The sequence below is a fragment of the Sarcophilus harrisii genome, chromosome 5, assembly GCF_902635505.1.
Source record: "Sarcophilus harrisii chromosome 5, mSarHar1.11, whole genome shotgun sequence".
NCBI lineage: Eukaryota > Metazoa > Chordata > Mammalia > Dasyuromorphia > Dasyuridae > Sarcophilus > Sarcophilus harrisii.
Genome location: NC_045430.1, coordinates 65,002,244 through 65,018,678, shown reverse-complemented (window position 1 = coordinate 65,018,678; position 16,435 = coordinate 65,002,244). Strand labels below are relative to the sequence as shown.

General features: G+C 32.9%; 1 protein-coding gene across 2 annotated transcripts in view; it reads right to left on the bottom strand.

Annotated features, from left to right (window-relative positions):
- Positions 1–633: 633 nt before the first annotated feature.
- NET1 (neuroepithelial cell transforming 1) overlaps positions 634–16,435 on the bottom strand; it is a 70,993-nt gene continuing 55,191 nt past the window's right edge. The window contains exons 4-12 of one of the 2 annotated variants that reach the window (XM_031939797.1): positions 9,559–9,666; positions 7,489–7,656; positions 5,625–5,687; positions 5,272–5,368; positions 5,100–5,176; positions 4,339–4,596; positions 3,929–4,099; positions 2,019–2,205; positions 634–1,213 (exon numbers count right to left, since the gene is read on the bottom strand). In XM_031939797.1, the coding sequence (XP_031795657.1) occupies positions 807–1,213; positions 2,019–2,205; positions 3,929–4,099; positions 4,339–4,596; positions 5,100–5,176; positions 5,272–5,368; positions 5,625–5,687; positions 7,489–7,656; positions 9,559–9,666 (1,536 nt within the window). In that variant the 3' untranslated portion in view covers positions 634–806. The remainder of the gene's footprint in view (positions 1,214–2,018; positions 2,206–3,928; positions 4,100–4,338; positions 4,597–5,099; positions 5,177–5,271; positions 5,369–5,624; positions 5,688–7,488; positions 7,657–9,558; positions 9,667–16,435) is intronic. The other variant, XM_012550837.2, reaches the window with a different exon arrangement.

The following is a 16,435-nucleotide window of genomic DNA, read 5'->3' as shown; positions in this document are numbered from 1 at the left end:
GACACTTAACACATCCTAGATGTCTGACCCTGGGCAAGTCACTTAACCCCAATTGCCTCATGGGGGGAAAAAAAGTAGTAGTATCTGCAGGGCAAGCTAGATGATATAGTGGAAAAGAACACTAGCCCTGTAGTTGAGTTCAAACCCTGCCTCAGACATGTAACACTTCCTAGCTGTATAACCTTGGACAGGTCACTTAATCCTAATTGCCTCCCAAAAACAAAAATAAAAGAATTAGTATTTGCAAAGTTATGAATTTTGCTGACATTTCAAATATCACTGTTGGTATCAAAAAGCCATAGTATATATTTTTTAAAATTTATTTTTCTTGTTTTTCCCTCCCCTTAGTCTGTTTTCTTTCACAACAATTCTTTCTAATACAAAAATGTTTTGCTTGACTGCACATGTATAACATATCAAATTGTTTGCCTTCTCATTGGGGAAAAAAAGGTATAGAAAAATAATTTGGGACTCAATTTTTTTTTTTTAAAAACAAATGCTAAAAATTGTTTTTACATGTAAATGAGAAAAATAATAGGAAAAAATAAGCCACAGGAGATTGGAACTCATTAACAATCTATCTTTTAAATTTCTAATCTAATTATGCCAAGCTTTAAAAATGTCTGATTTTTGGACAAATTAAGAAATTATAAATTCCATATTCTTTAAAAAACAGACCTTAGTTTAACAAAGTTATTATGATACCAGTAGCTGCCATTAAAAAAAGTCATTCTAACATGTTCACATTGAATGAAAGGAAAATATACATATTTATAGTCTTTTCTTCAGTTGGTACATGGTCCCATTTACACCAAAGTCTCTTTCCTTTTATCATTCAGTTGGGCCTTCTCTTGTGCTTTTTGGGACCCAGATTGTATTCGGTATGGTTTTATACCTGTGGAGTCTTCATTTATAGCTACACTGGAAGCATATTCTGGAGAATTTTCATCCACTTCTAGAGGAATGAGACCAGAAAGTGTTGATGACTTCCTTTGAGCCTTGATGTGTGATGCCAAAGTATTGTTCTTTTCACATCCCTTATTGAGCTCTGACAAACCCTTAAATTCTGTTGGGCTGGTGGTCTGATGAAAGGGGGCAATGGCGGTTCGGATACAATTGAACCACTGCTGCTTATGGAACACATCGTTAGCTTGTAAAGTGTGGGACTGTCCTGGCAAAGGATCTCGGAAACGAACTCTGAAGATATTTTTAGCTGGAAAAAATTAAAAAAAAATTTAAATTTAAATTTAAAAAAAATTTTAAAAAAGGAAAGGAAATTTTAATTTTTAAAAAAAAGATTATACCAGTAAAAAAAAAAAAGATTGTGAATGACAACCTTACTTCCCTTAAAGATTTTATAGGCACACAAGCAAATTTGGAGACTTAAATTTTCTGCCCTTTTCACATTTATCAACATCAAAACATTGATGGATGCTGGATATGCATTCATTATAAATCTCAAAAAATACAAACACACAAATACTTACAGTCTTTAACTAACTACTTGTTCCTACTTGAAGTCTGGCTTAATTTCTGTAATATCTAGTTTTGTTTTTGTTTTTTTAAAGATCTGATGAAGCAACTTCTTTGATTAAAACAGACTAGTATTTCATCTGAAATACAGGCTTCCCAGTATGTGTCAGGAGCAGAATTTTAACACAGTTCTCTTCTTGATGCCAAAGCCAGTTCTCCCTTTCACTTTTGAAATGTTACACCATTTAAAAGAATACTTATACAAAATGGTTTTATTTTGAACATTGAGGGAAAAAATGTTTTTCTAGAACAAAGAAACTTTGGGTCATGCTTTGATGAACTGCAAGAAAAAATGCTACACACCACATCTCAGCACCGGACCCAATTTAGAATGATTTAGAGTTAATTAGCTTAGTTATCTTTAGTCAGCAGTATTTGTCTACAATTAGTGATCTAACAACTTATGCTTACAAAATCTCTAAAAAACTCATCCATATATTAACAAAATGAAATATATAAAACTTTATTATTATTATTTTTTTTACCTTTGTCTGAGTTGCTAAAAGCACCTCTAAATGAACCTCCCATTCTCACATCACCATCCTGCAGATCCTCTAAAACCAACTCCTGGACAGGAATAGGCTGGCGGTAAACTTGGTAAGAGTGGCGTTCATTGCGTATGACAGGACGAGTCAAAACAAGGATGTCTTGAAACAAGAAAACATAGAGTTTCTGGGGAAATGAGAGGGGAAAAAAAAATCTTAAGACAAAACTATTATTTTTGAAGACTGGCACCATATTGTTAGGGGCAGCTAAATGGCTCAGTGGATACAGTGCTAGGTCTGGAATCAGGAAAATCTGAATTCAGATAGGGCCTCAAACCTTACGAGCTGTGTGATCTTGGGCAAGTCAGTTAACCTTTGTCTGAAATGGCAACAAATCACTCCAGTATCTCTGCCAAGAAAATCCTGAAGGCAGCATGGTCCAGGGGTCATGATGAGCCAATCATGACTGAACAACTACCATGTCCACCTCCACAACCATGCTGCTAATAATGAGTTGATTCCACAATACTATTTGTCTCAATAAATTATTCTTTTGAAAACTGTCTTCATTATCCAAGGAAAATATTCAAAAAACGGTCTAGTTTGCTAGGTATAAATAGTTTTCTTCAGAAAATGTCTAATATCAAACTGTGACTCCTGTTCTCAACAGCAATATGTGATATAAGACCACAAACATTAAATTAATTTGTACACTTTGTTTTTGAGATGCAAATGATAACTCAATTCAATTAAGTGTAATTTTATTACGTACCTATAATCTTCAAGACACTATGCTAGGTGCTAGAGATGTGAAGACAAAAACAAGACAGTTCCTGTCCTCAAAACACTATAGATATAAAAAAATACTAACAGATTCACAACAGTGAGCCTGATAATCAATCATTCAATGAGATAGCATATTTTAAGTCTCTGGTACATTATCTAGCTCTGAAATCACAAAGAGGTTACATTGTGGAGGACAACTGCTACATATATAAGTATAAAATAAATACAAAGTAATTAGGGATGGAGGGCAATAGCAGCTGATAATTTGTATTGCCACTTTAACAGAGATGAAAATTGCTTTATTTACATGATCAGTTATAATGTAAATTTTTCAAAGTAAAGCTGGGATAGTCCAATTCAAAGATCAGATATCCTTTTTGCTATCTCTGTATAATGATTTGAAGAGAATCTTCAAATCTAAGTTGAGAAAATGCTACAATCTGTGGGACTTTTACAAAAAGTTAGTTCAATTTAGGCTTCAATCTTCTAGTCCAAAAAATGAGAAGTTTGAAATAGATGATCAAGTCATGTCAATAAGCATTTATTAAGTTCCTATTATGTGCCAGACACTTATCTAAACAGAAGATACAAAAGCAAAAAATAGTCCATGTTCTCAAGGAGTTCATAATCTAATGGGAGATGGGTGTGGAGACAACATGCAAACTATGTTCAAAAAGATCTATACAGAATGAATTGGGGGTATAGTTTTAGAAGGAAGGCAGTAAAATTAAGGACTAGGAAAGCCTTCTGGCAAAAGGTAAAATTTTAGCTGAGACTTGAAGGAAGCCAGGGAAGCTTGGAGGCAGAAATGAGGAGAAAGAGAGTCCCACAAATGGAGGATAGTTAGTGAAAATGACCTAACTGTTCTCTTCTAGTTTAGAAAATTCCATGATTTAAATAAAAGTATTTAGAAAATAGTTTTGACTATCTTAGCAAATATTTGAAATTTACTTGGAAGTTGATTCCAGAAAGGAAAGAAATAATGATCCTTTTTAATATGACAGCTATCTTTCAAATACATCTCTAGTTATATAAGATATAAAAAAGTAGTGAAAAGAAAACAATATTAAAACCAAATGATAATTGCTTCATATTATTTTATATCAGTAAGGAAATAAGCTCACATGTCCATTTTTATTCTTTAGTTCTCCATGGCAAAGCAACACCTTGCTAGCATCAATCCTAGGATCTTTTTGCTTATCATCCAGATATTCCAATTTGTCAATGTAATATTGGCATTCTGATTCTCCTTTCTTCAAGTTAATATCAGAGAGTACTCCTTGCATTACCAACAGCTAAAAACAAAAAATAGTGACAATTTTAGCAAAAATTGTAACATCCTTAAATATTTCACTTGCCCAACTATATTAAAAGGCAGAATTTGCCATTTCCCTGTGTGCACAAGCACAGTACATAATGCAGATGGCATACATTAAAGGTTGATGTTAATGATTAACTTGAAGGTACCATTTTACATCATTACTAATAAAATATTTTTAAAAATGTACATGATTAAATTGCTTTTATTACTTACAGATTCTTCTAGAAGTTTTATGTCAGTGTGGTCTTTGGGTGTATGTCTGAGAATCTCCTTTAATAACAAAGGGTATTTGACTAGGCGACTTCGGGGAATATCCAGGAAGCTCCAGAGGTCTAATTTTCTACTAAAAGGAGACTCAAGACATCGTTGAAGGAAATCTTGAACTCTTGCATCTTGCTTTTTCTGATCGAGAAGAGCTTTAGCTGCAAGCTGGTTACTGCAGTATCCTCTATAAGCATTTAAACCTGGCAACTACAAGATTGTAAAACAAAATTTAAAATCATTTTAAGATAAAACTGAAAGCCATTTATACACACAATAATTTTCATAAGTTTTAAAAACAATTTACAATTTATAATTGTGTTTGGGAAGCACTAAATTCACATCATAAATTTTGTTTGGGGACAGAGTTTCCCCAACTCAAACTAAATAACAAGTTTTCCTCTCTGGACTAGAAACAAAAAACATGGATATAAGTTCCTGATCTGTCATTTAATAATTGTGGGATACTGGATAAAGTACCTAATTCCTGTTAAGACTTAGTATACTCATTTGTTTAAAAAAGAGAAAGGGGTAGGATGGAGATTATTGTGTTTCCTTTTGATGAAGATTAAATGATGTAACACATTAGGCATTTTGCAAATGTGTCTTATCTGTAGCTGGTTCAATGATTCACATCTTTTAAAAATTTGCCAATAAATTTCAATAAACTATCCCTTCAACAAATTAATTGAATTAAATGACTCATTACATACCCAGTTCACAAGAATATGACCAATTTGCTCTACTGTCCCATCTGGCTTTGTTGCTTCTCCTAATCTTGCCAAGAGATCTGAAATTTTAAAAAGGCAAAAAATTTTAAAGTTGTTTTTAAAATGACATGCTATAGATCTTCATATGCAATTGAAAATTAAATAAGATTTTTACCTTCATGAAGTGGTATGTAGGCATCTAAATCTCCAAATATATGTGTGAGTTCTTCCTCTGACATAATAGATAACTTCAACATGGGGTCATGGTAGGCCTATTGATAGAGGAGGAAACTTGTCAAATGCCAAACTAGCTAATTACATTAAGATTACTACCATAAATTAATATTCATATGTACAGGTGATAATTGTGTAAGATGATTTTATTTCAAAAGATAGGAATAGATATTTTCCACTTCCAACTATAAGTATTAAACATTTTAAAGACTTTTTAAAAAGTGGTGGTAAAGTTGAGGAGAGAGGTGGTAGAAATTGGGGAAATAGTATTCTTAACAAAAACTATTTACGGACCTTTCTGGCAAGTTTAAGATCCTCAATTAAGTCCTGTTCTCCTCGGAGCATTTCATATATTGCCTGAAAAGGAAACGCATTACATAAATTAATTCTTAGTTGCATCTCTCAAAATTACTGAAAATCTCTGTAAAATTCAAAGCACAAAATCAAAATGATAGTTTAAAAGTGCTATGTCCTTTTTTTGTTTGTTTGGCAGTTAAATGATATGATGTATAGAATGCTGGGCCTGGAGTCAGGAAGATCTCAATTCAAATCCAATCTTAAGTCAGTTACTAGTTATATGGCCCTGGGCAAGTGACATAATTTCCATTTTCCTCAATTTCCTCAACTGTAAAATGAGGATAATAATAAGCATCAACCTCCAAGGATTATTGTGAGGATCAAATGACATAATATTTATAAAGTGCTTATCAATGCCTGACATTAAATAAGTGCTACATAACTGCTAGTTATGATAATCATCATCATTATTATTTTATTTATATACACACACACACATATATATATTATATTTTTTATACATAATCAATGCGATACATAATATAAATTATTATCCAGGATTTGATATAATAATGAGTACCAAGGTATAGGCATTGGGGAACCACTTACATGATTTGAAATAATATAAGGTCATCTAGAATTATTTGAAAATAGCAAATTCTTTAATAACATAACTACCAGACCTTTTTAAAATGGAAATCCCATCTAAAAAAAAAGCTATATTTGTCAAGAAACAGTTATTAAGCTGCTTTCTACTGTTATAGGCACTGGAGAAAAAAACTGAAAAAATCTCATCACACAGAATTTATAATCTAATGGGGGAAAGGTGGTGAAGTAGATTATAGAGATGTGTGCAGAACAAACTTAAGACAATAAACAAAGTAGCTAAATATGAAGTTCTTTGGGGGAGGTCACTAAAAGTTGGGAAAAGGTATCATGAAAGGCTTTACATAGTCAGGAGTGTTTGAGCTTTGTTTCGAAGGAAAGAAGCATTTTGAGGCAAAGCAAGTGGCCAGGACAAGGACATGGAGTTGGAGTGTCATACATGAGGTATAGAATGAAAGCCAGTATGGCTGGATCACAAAATGTAGGGGAAGGCTAGAAGATGATGGGCTTTAAAAGACAAACAGATGACTTCATATTTTATCCTAGAGCAATATAAGGCATTGGAATTTACTGAGTAGGGCTAGGATATAGTCAAATCTGTACTTAGGGGAACAATTTCTTTGGCACTAGTGTGAACAACAGACTGGAGTGAAGAAAGTCAAGGACACCAATTAGAAGACTATTGAAATAACATAGGCAAGATGGTAGACATGAGAGATATTTACTTTAAAGTTATACCTTGGTAATTTACAACCTATACTTCAGGGCTTCAAGTATTAGTGATTTTTTGGTAAGTATAATTGTTCCCTTTACCAACAAAAACCACAATTCCAATATGCATTACAGTAGGACTTTTAAAAATGAGTTGCTGAGGCTGAAAGAATCATAATTTAAATGACTAAGCCTACTGATAAGTCTCTCAGCTTACTTAGGTTATTTCTTGGATTAGAGATGTATAGCTATTTCACTGCTCCTTTCCATCACTAATTTCATTTTCAAATGAAAACATATGTATTTTAGGGTATATGGAATCACTAAGGTTAACATGTAAGCTAAAGCTAATTAGAAGTATTAGATTCAACATTCTGTTGTTACTATTTCATAGCTATTTTGCTAGTCTTGCAAATGAAATTGAGAAATTTAAAGAAATTCACTTACATATAGTAACAACTTCCTAAAATTCTAACAGGGTTTTTTCCTTCATCAAATGTCATACATCAATGAATTTGCTTCTACTTTTGGATATACAACTTACCTCTTGACGCTTGATTTCTTTGGTGGTTAAAGATTCTTTCATATTGATATCTAACATTTCTGACCATCTTACACTGTTTCTTCTTTTAGAAGGAGTTGGAACAGTAGCCCTGTTAAACGGTTTCTGGGCAGAAGCAGGAGATCTGTTGTCACCACGAAGTGTAAATGACTATCAAAAGAGCAGGAAACAACAAAAAAAACACCTCAATAATCAGAAAATATTTTAGAATTTAGTAATTTATTTTTTAAAATAGGAAATCAATAAAAAATAAGAGATTAAGACATTCTCTCACCATGTAGTATATTACTATAATTTTGGGGTACTTGATCATTCAAAAAAATTCTTGTTACAAAGTGAATTATGATTTTTATTTGTGTTGATAACAATGTTATTTAGCTACTTAATTATTCCAAGATATGTTAGTATATTTCCATTTCTCATTAAAATTGGCAGTATAGCAAATAAAGTCAGAATCAATAAGAATTTCAAGTATCTGTGACACTCAATATGCCCTCAATAACTAGTTAAGAATGTAAGTTAAAAACCAGTTGTCTACCAAGAAAAAGCTTTTACAATGGAAAGGAAGAGAGGGAGGGGAAGGGGAGTGAATTTTACTCTTATAAGAATTGGCTCAAAGCCATCTGCATCCAGAGAGAGAGGGCTGTAGGGACTGAGTGTGGATCACAGCATAGTATTCATTTTTTCCCCCCCTTTTTGATCCGATTTTTCTTGTAAAGCATGATAATTGTGGAAATATATTTAACATATATTGGATTGATTGCCAAATAGGGAAGGGAATGAACAGGTTTTGCAAGGGTGAGTGTTGAAAATTATCTATGTATATGTTTTGAAAATAAAAAGCTTTAATTAAAAAAAGAAATCTAACAGCTCAAAAAAAAAAGTATTGGCTTAAAGAGGAAATAACATATATACTCAATAGGCATATAGAAATCTATCTTATTCTGCAGGAAAGTAGGAGGAAAAAGGAATATGATAAGGGGAAGCATGTAGGTTGACAGAAGAGAGGGCATGTTGGGGTGGTCAGAAGCAAAACACTTTTGAGGAGGGACAGGGTGAAAAGAGAGAAAGAGAACTGTTTTTAGATAAAGTAATGAAACCAATCTATAGCTTATAAAATGTTCTAAAATCATCATTGATTAGAGAAATCTAAATTAAAACAATTCTGAACTAGTCACATACTTATTTTAGATTGACTAATGGGTCAGAAAAGGAAAATGACAAATGCTGGAGGGAATGTGGGAAAAATAAGACATTTATACATTGTTGGTGGAACTGTGAACTGATTCAACTATTCTGTAGAGCAATATGGAACTATGCCCAAAAGACTATAAAAATCATACCTACTCCTTTAAACCTAATAATATCATTAACTAGACATGTATGTCAAAAGAGATGCTTTCAGTAAAACCTGAAAAGACAAGAGCTGATACAAAGTGAAATATACAGTGTACAAAGTAAAAGCAATGTTGTAAGACAGTTGGCTGTGAATGACTTTACTATTCTCAGAAATACAATGATCCAAAACTGTTCTGAAAAAATGAGAAGGAAAACAAAATGCATAGTTCTGAAGAATTTATATGATAAAAAATGTTATCCATACTCAGAGATAAAACTAATTGCATCTGAATACAGATTGAAGTATACTTAAAAAAACAAAAACAAAACAACTATTTATCTTGAGAATTTTTTTTTTGGGGGGGGGGAGGGAATGGAGATCTAGCTTTTCTTTTGCCATGACTTATGAAAATGTTTTGTACAATTACACATGTGCCTTCTCAGTGGGGATGGAGTAGGGATGAAAGGAGAATCTGAACTCGAAAATTTTAAAAACAAATGCTAATTTGTCATATGTGTAACTGGAGAAAGCAAAATATTAAATATAAATTAGAAAAACAAAAACCCCACGATTTCCAGTTTCCTCAACAGCTATTAATTCCCCTGTGAATGAAATCACAGACCAAAAGTAAAGCAAAATAACAACTTCTACTAAAAAAAAACAACCAAAAAAAAACATTGTTCCATTTCTTCAGGATGAAACTTTCTCCTTACTTGTATTGTTTGACCAAAACGTTTGACTGCTCCATTTCTCACAGGAGAAATTAAATTTGCCAATGATGAAACCCGGGCCAGAGATCGAACTCTTTTATTGCTTGGTTCCTGTGAAAGCAAAAACAGATTATACTAAACATGGGATATTCACACTCACGTTTTGCAAACAAGCCAGGACAATATCGAAGCAATAATACCTGTTTGTGTATTATAAAGAACAAATGTGACTTTCTGAAATAGTTACATCGTACTTAGCTGAAAAAGTCCAAAAATCACTTTTAAAACACAACATTCAGTGTTAGGGATACATCAACTTTTCTAATTCCATTTGAATATTGACAAATACAATGTAAAATTTGCATCAGTTTTAAAACAGAACAAAAAGAAAAAATATTTTCTTTTGTTATCTTAGCTATATATTTTGATTTTAATTTCTTTAATCAAGTGTTGTTCCTTAATACCTAGAAATGAATTGTGATGAAATATCTGAGGGAGAAAAAAAAATAAAAACACTTGTCCTTCAAGGAGTAAACATTCTAATGGAGAAAATAATATATGTAAATAACTATGTATATAAACAAGACATATAAGAGTATATGGAAAATAATCTCAGAGTGAAGGTAATAGGGAGATAGGTCAATGGCTATGCCCAACATATGTATGTCTCTATACATTTTGCCAATTGTTTTATTGTGATGAGTATGAGTACTATACTTCATTGTAGAAACTCTGGGGATATGGTTTGTCATTTCATTGGTCAGTTAGTTTTTAAGGCTCTCAAAAGTTGTTTATCTCTATCAGGTTGCTGTCCTTATAGAAATGGTTCTCTCACTTCACTCTTCATTGATTCATACTACCTAAGATTTTTTGAATCAACCCTGTCATTTCTTAAGGAGAAACAATTCTTTATTACATTATTACACTGCAATGTGTTTAGCCAAATTAATTCTTTGCTTCTCATCACCTCACCTCACCTCACTTACCCTTTTTACTACTACCTTTTGGGATTAGGAATTTGCTTTACTTTCAGTTATTTTCTCAGTACTAATATCATTCCATTTTACCAACCCTGTTTGTTTCCCTGTCAATTATATTTCAGTAAGTATGGAGATCACCTAACATGGATGGAGATGTCTCTCACAGAGGACATTGTAGCAGCCCTCTTGGTGTGTGTTCTTTCTAATTTCAAATGTAACACTCTATCCATGGTAGCCATCTAAATGTCTTCGAATACAATATTGTTGTATCTATTCTATGTTACATTATTAATAATCTGATGAAGCAAGATTAGAATAATTAGAATTTATCTGTAAGGAGCCTTAGACATCACCTTGTCAGTAAATCAAGAATTGGAAGGACCTCAAAGAGAATCTAGCTCAACTTTATTCCTTTTTTAGAAGAAACTGTGGTCCAAAATGCTAAGTGATTTGCCTAAGGTTATATATACAAAGTAAATAACAAAGACAGGATCCAAATTTCTCCATTCAAAACCCTCATTTTATATAAGAAAACTGAAGCACTAAAAGGTTGTTTCTGAGATCAGACTGATAAGCAGTTTGATGCAGAAATGGTAGAGATGGAATATTCTTTGTTCCCTATGGCAGCTTCCAGATTCTGCCTCTGCAGCCATCATTCAGCAAACTTTATTCCTTTGAAATTTATTTAATCCAATTTAGATTCTAATCACTTTGGTAGCTATTTGGCATCTAAGTTATTCTCCCTTTCTCACCGAGTTCAGTATCTAGATCATTCCACTCCACTTCGCTTTTTCTCATTCTATAGGGCTTCATCATTCATTTTAATATTTTCTCAAATACTCTATTTTCCCGTTCATGAACAGATCAATTGTCAAGACCTTTACTCCAAAAAGGGGATAACTGTATCCTGAAACTTGACATCACTTACAAGGTTTACTTCCATGTCTCAAATAGTTAATTTCCTTTATGTGATCACAATCATTTATCTCTCCACTTCACCCAAAGCTTTTCTACTTCTCTCCTGAATTTATTCTTTGATTTATCTTGCATGACTTCTAATCTCCCCATGCTTCAATAGTAACTCAGGCCATTAATCCTATTATTCTCAATCCCCTGATGAACCAACTCCACATTATACTCCATTCTTGAATCCCCTATTATCTTGTTTTATTAACTTAGCTATTTCCAAAATTCCCTCCTACTACCTACGTTTTTTGCAAGATTATCCTATCAGTTTTCCCTTATTGATTTCCTATTCCACCACAGGGTTCCAAATCTTTTCTTTTCTCCTTAAGCATTCCATGATAATCTCACCCTACCCACCTCTTCCAAGGACCTCACTTTATACTTTGCCTCCAAAACTGATGGCATTCACTGTAAACTCTCTCATCTTCCCTTATTCTTCCTATATCCCTTTGATACCACCTTTTAACATCTTCTTCAGTCCAGCTGCAGACAATGAAATGGACCTTTTATTTGTAAAAGCCAACCCCACCCTCTAGATATACCCTTAGATCTGACCCTTCTTCTTCTGTTTATCCCTATTGTCCCTATTCTCTTCCTCCCTCCTTCCCTCTCCCTCCCTAACAAATGGTTCTTTCCTGCTGCCTATAAATATATCCAAATCTCTCCCATCCTTTAAAAAAAAAACCCCTCTCTAGATCCTATCATGCCTGGTAATTATCATCCTGTTTCTTCTCAGCTAAACTCTTAGGGGGGGAGACCAGATTTGGGGTCTTCACTTCCTCTGCTTTCACTTGCCTAATCATTCAATTGAAACTGCTCTCTTCAAGTTACCAATTTAAAAAAAAAATGTAATGATCTTTTCTTAATCCTTATCTTTAAAAATTTCTCTGTAGCATATGATACTTAACCACCTTTCTGTCCTGGATATTCTTTCTTCCTTGGGTTCACATTTGTGACTCTGTTTTCTCTTAGTTTATCTACCTGTGTTTGACCACTCCTTTTTGCTCTCGTTGGATCTTCATCTGTCATAATTATTCTGTGGTATGTTCCCCCCCTCTTCCTCCCAAAGTCCCTTATCTCTAGAGGTTTATGCTTTTTCATATGTATTTCACCACTCTTATGAATTCAACTGTCATCTCTATACAGATGATTATCAAATATATTTATCTAGCCTAGTCTCTCTCCCTAATTCTAGTCCTGAATTATTAAACTCTTTGACGGCTACAAGGACTTTCAAAATGAACATGTCCAAAATAACTTTACCTCTAAACCTTCCTTTCCCTCAATTTCCCTATTATTGTTGAGAATATCAATATATTCCTAGTCACTTTAGTTGGCAAATTCAGTGTTATCCATGACTCCTTTTCCTTGGAACACTTATATATCCAATCAATTATCAAATCTTGTAATTAAAAATAAAAAAAAAAAACATCCTTCATACATGTATTTACTCGTCTTTACTCACACAGTCATTCTCATACAGTTCAGGACCCCTCACCTGAACTACTACAATAGCCTTCAAATAGGCAGCTAGGAGACAGAGGGGATAGAGCACCAGACCTTGCTAAATTCAAATCCAACCTCAGAAATTTACTAAGGACCTGGGCAGGTCACTTAACCTTTATTTGCCTCTATTTCCTCAACTGTAAAATAGGAATAATAGCACCCACCATGCAGGGTTGTTGTGCTGTCATATAAGATAATATTTGTAAAGCACCCAGATTGGCACATGGTAGGCACTATATAAATGTTTATTCCCTTCCCCCTTACCTGACTCCAAGCTCTCTGCTTCAATTTATCCTTCAATCAGCTCTCCAAATTACTAGGTCTGAGGATGCTACCAGGACCCTATTTAATAAATTCCAGTGGCTCCTTATTACCTCCAAGATCAAATCCTCTGTTTAGCACGTAAAGCTCTTTTTAACCTTTCCAATCTTTTTCCATTCTAATCTCCTCCCTGGAATTCTATGATCAAATCATGTTGACTTATTTGCTGTTTCTTGCTTTACCTTCTATGTTTAAAGCTTTGAACTGGCTGTTCCTTATGCTTGGGCTGCTCCTTCCTTACAATCTTGGCCTCTTTAATTCCTAGTTCCTTTAAGATTTAGCTCAAGAACCACATCTTTCCAGAGACTTTTCCTGGTTCCCTCAGATACTAGTACCATCTTTTCTCTAAGAGTTTTTTTCATCACTTCTATATTTAATCTTCTACATTGACTTCTCTTTGGAAATGTAAGTTCCTTGAGAGCAGGGCTTGCTTCTGATATTTCTCACACAGTAAATGTTTTATAAAAGTCAATATCTGAAAACTTCATTAATTTGTCAATTATATTCCCATATCAAATATTGTTTTTTATTAATGCAACACACTAAAAAAGGAGTAAGGAGAAATAAAGGATATTACAATACATATATAGTCCTTTTTTTTCTGGGAAATAATTCCATTAGATATGTAAAATAGAAACCTCAACCTCTTGAACATAATTAAGTACCTTCAGAATTGAATGTTACCTTTAATGCTGGGATTACAAAGCATCTACTTAATAATAATGATTTAAATATTTTCAAACTATTTAATAATCATTATCATTATTCTAGTTTTACTAATGCTTGGAATTTGATGATGCTTCTATTTTAAGAGCAAGAGAGGTTCAGTCATGAACAAATTCATTCTCTTTTTATAATGTATCTACTTAAAGGTTACTGTTCGTATTACTATATTCAACAATTCTGGTGTGTTCATGTAAACCAATGATTTTAATATTCTAAAAGTTGATCATAATCAGATGTGATTATTGAATTTTAAGCTCAAGAATATCAAGCAGATTATTTTTTGCCAGTTTCCTATGACCTTAGTCTCTAAAAGAAAAGGTAATGACTGACATCACATCAATGCTTTACATGTTTTACTTTAAAAGAACCAAAACAGAATAATCATATATTTAATGTTTAGAATTAATCAAGAAATAGGAGGAACAAGGAAAAGATAGCAGAAGAAACAAAGTGTATAATATTAGTATATTTTATCTTCTTTAAGATAAGAATTTAACAAATGGGCCCAAATTTCAAATGACCATAACTTATATTTAGTAAAGTTTCTGTACTTCATTTCATAGTAAATACTAGAATATGTAATGAAACTTTGTAATCATTAAAAACAGCAACGTTAATTCCAAGAGCATAGTTATAGTTAAAAAAAATAAATTCCAAGTTAAAGAATATTAAGCAAACGGAGCAAATGATAAGTGGATTGAAAAAAATAAGAGGCCTTCCAGATATGGGGTTAATTGACACATGGTAGTAAAGAACATATGTGACTCTCTTTACACTACACATCTGTGCAAGATGAAAGTGACACATGCATGTGCAAAAGGTCCAGCATAAGGCATTCCTTTCCATTTAGTAAAAAGAGTATAAAGGGACTTTTGTTAGACTGGATAGCTACCATTCCCCTAGAACAAACTAAGATTCATATTAAGAAGCTAATATTAAGTAGAAACAAAACAGGTGTCAGTTTAGTTCTTTTTTGGGAACTAAATTAACTCCCTTAAGACAAAAGAGGATTTGGCTTTCCTAGATGTTCTTCCAGTGAATTTAAAAGGGAAAAGAAATTTGTCTAGGAGAAAAGGAAAATTTCTTGATATTATCTACAACTTAAGTACCATATGACTATATAGTAAATCACTTTAAGTAACAAAAAATTATTTCCTTACAATAAAAATAAATGCTGAATAAATATTACAGAAATATCATTGAAAAAAAAATTTTTTTCAGGCAGCAATGGGTATGGTATTTTTCTCTTGGAAATCTGAAGAGTTATAAAAATAACTATTAATGTTTGTAAAAAGTTAGGACTATGCAAAGTTTAAATAAACATCAAATATCTTGCATGAGTATGAACCATTACTAAAATTATATAATTTCTATGAAAGTTGTAGGTTTGGCTATTTATTAAACAGAAAGAGTTTGGGTTAGCTTTAGGATCAGGGTTGAAGTCTTGGGTGCGGAGGGAGTTGATTTTGGTTTCTTAAGCCATCTTTCATATTACCAACATGCATACAACTCAGATATTTCTAAGTACCAAAGGTAATTTATATGACCGTTATACTAATCAGATCAATGCAACCAAAGCCACTGTACATCCACATGCATACAGAGAGCTGGCTTATATTGGGTCAACTTGTGATCCAAAAGAAGTGTGATTTCTAGGCAAGGACAACCCAGTGTTGCCACTTTTTCCATTTAGTCGCACTTGCATCCTTACAACTTATTATTAACTATTCAATTCTGGACCAGAATATTTTATCCTATTAAATATAAAAGTTTCTAAAATGAATTTATAATATTTAAAAGATTTCTTTTAGGGATGAATTATCATTTGAAGCAGTTTTTATTGGGGGGGGGGGTAAGAAGCTTTTAGAGTGCTTCTATTTCGTTGAAAACAATTTTGCTTCTTTGCAAATTACCACTTATTACTCTTTGTAGGTTTACATGAACCTTTCTGATGTATTTGATTTTATTGTTACAAACTGCTAAGTCTAAGCTGGCAGCAGTGATTGATATGTGATTTTCTGTAAAGGTATGTACATATATACCTATACCTACCCTACACACACATACACACACAAACGCGCGCGCGCGTGTGTGTGTGTGTGTGTGTGTGTGTGTTTTGCTCCCCTTACCCCATTACTGGGATGAAAGACATGTGAGTTCTTGTGACTGGATTTTTGTTGTTTTGCTTTTTGCCTCTTTTTTTTGTATCCTTAGCACTTAACACAGTGCCTGAAACATAGCAGGCCCTTGATAAATTCTAATTTTTCTGACAAACTGAATAATCCTTCTTCTCCTACCCAAGCAATTGCTGGCAAAAGGTTTTATGTGGGGTTAAGATGGAATTACATATGAAAACACAAAAGAAATGGAGGAGAAAAATC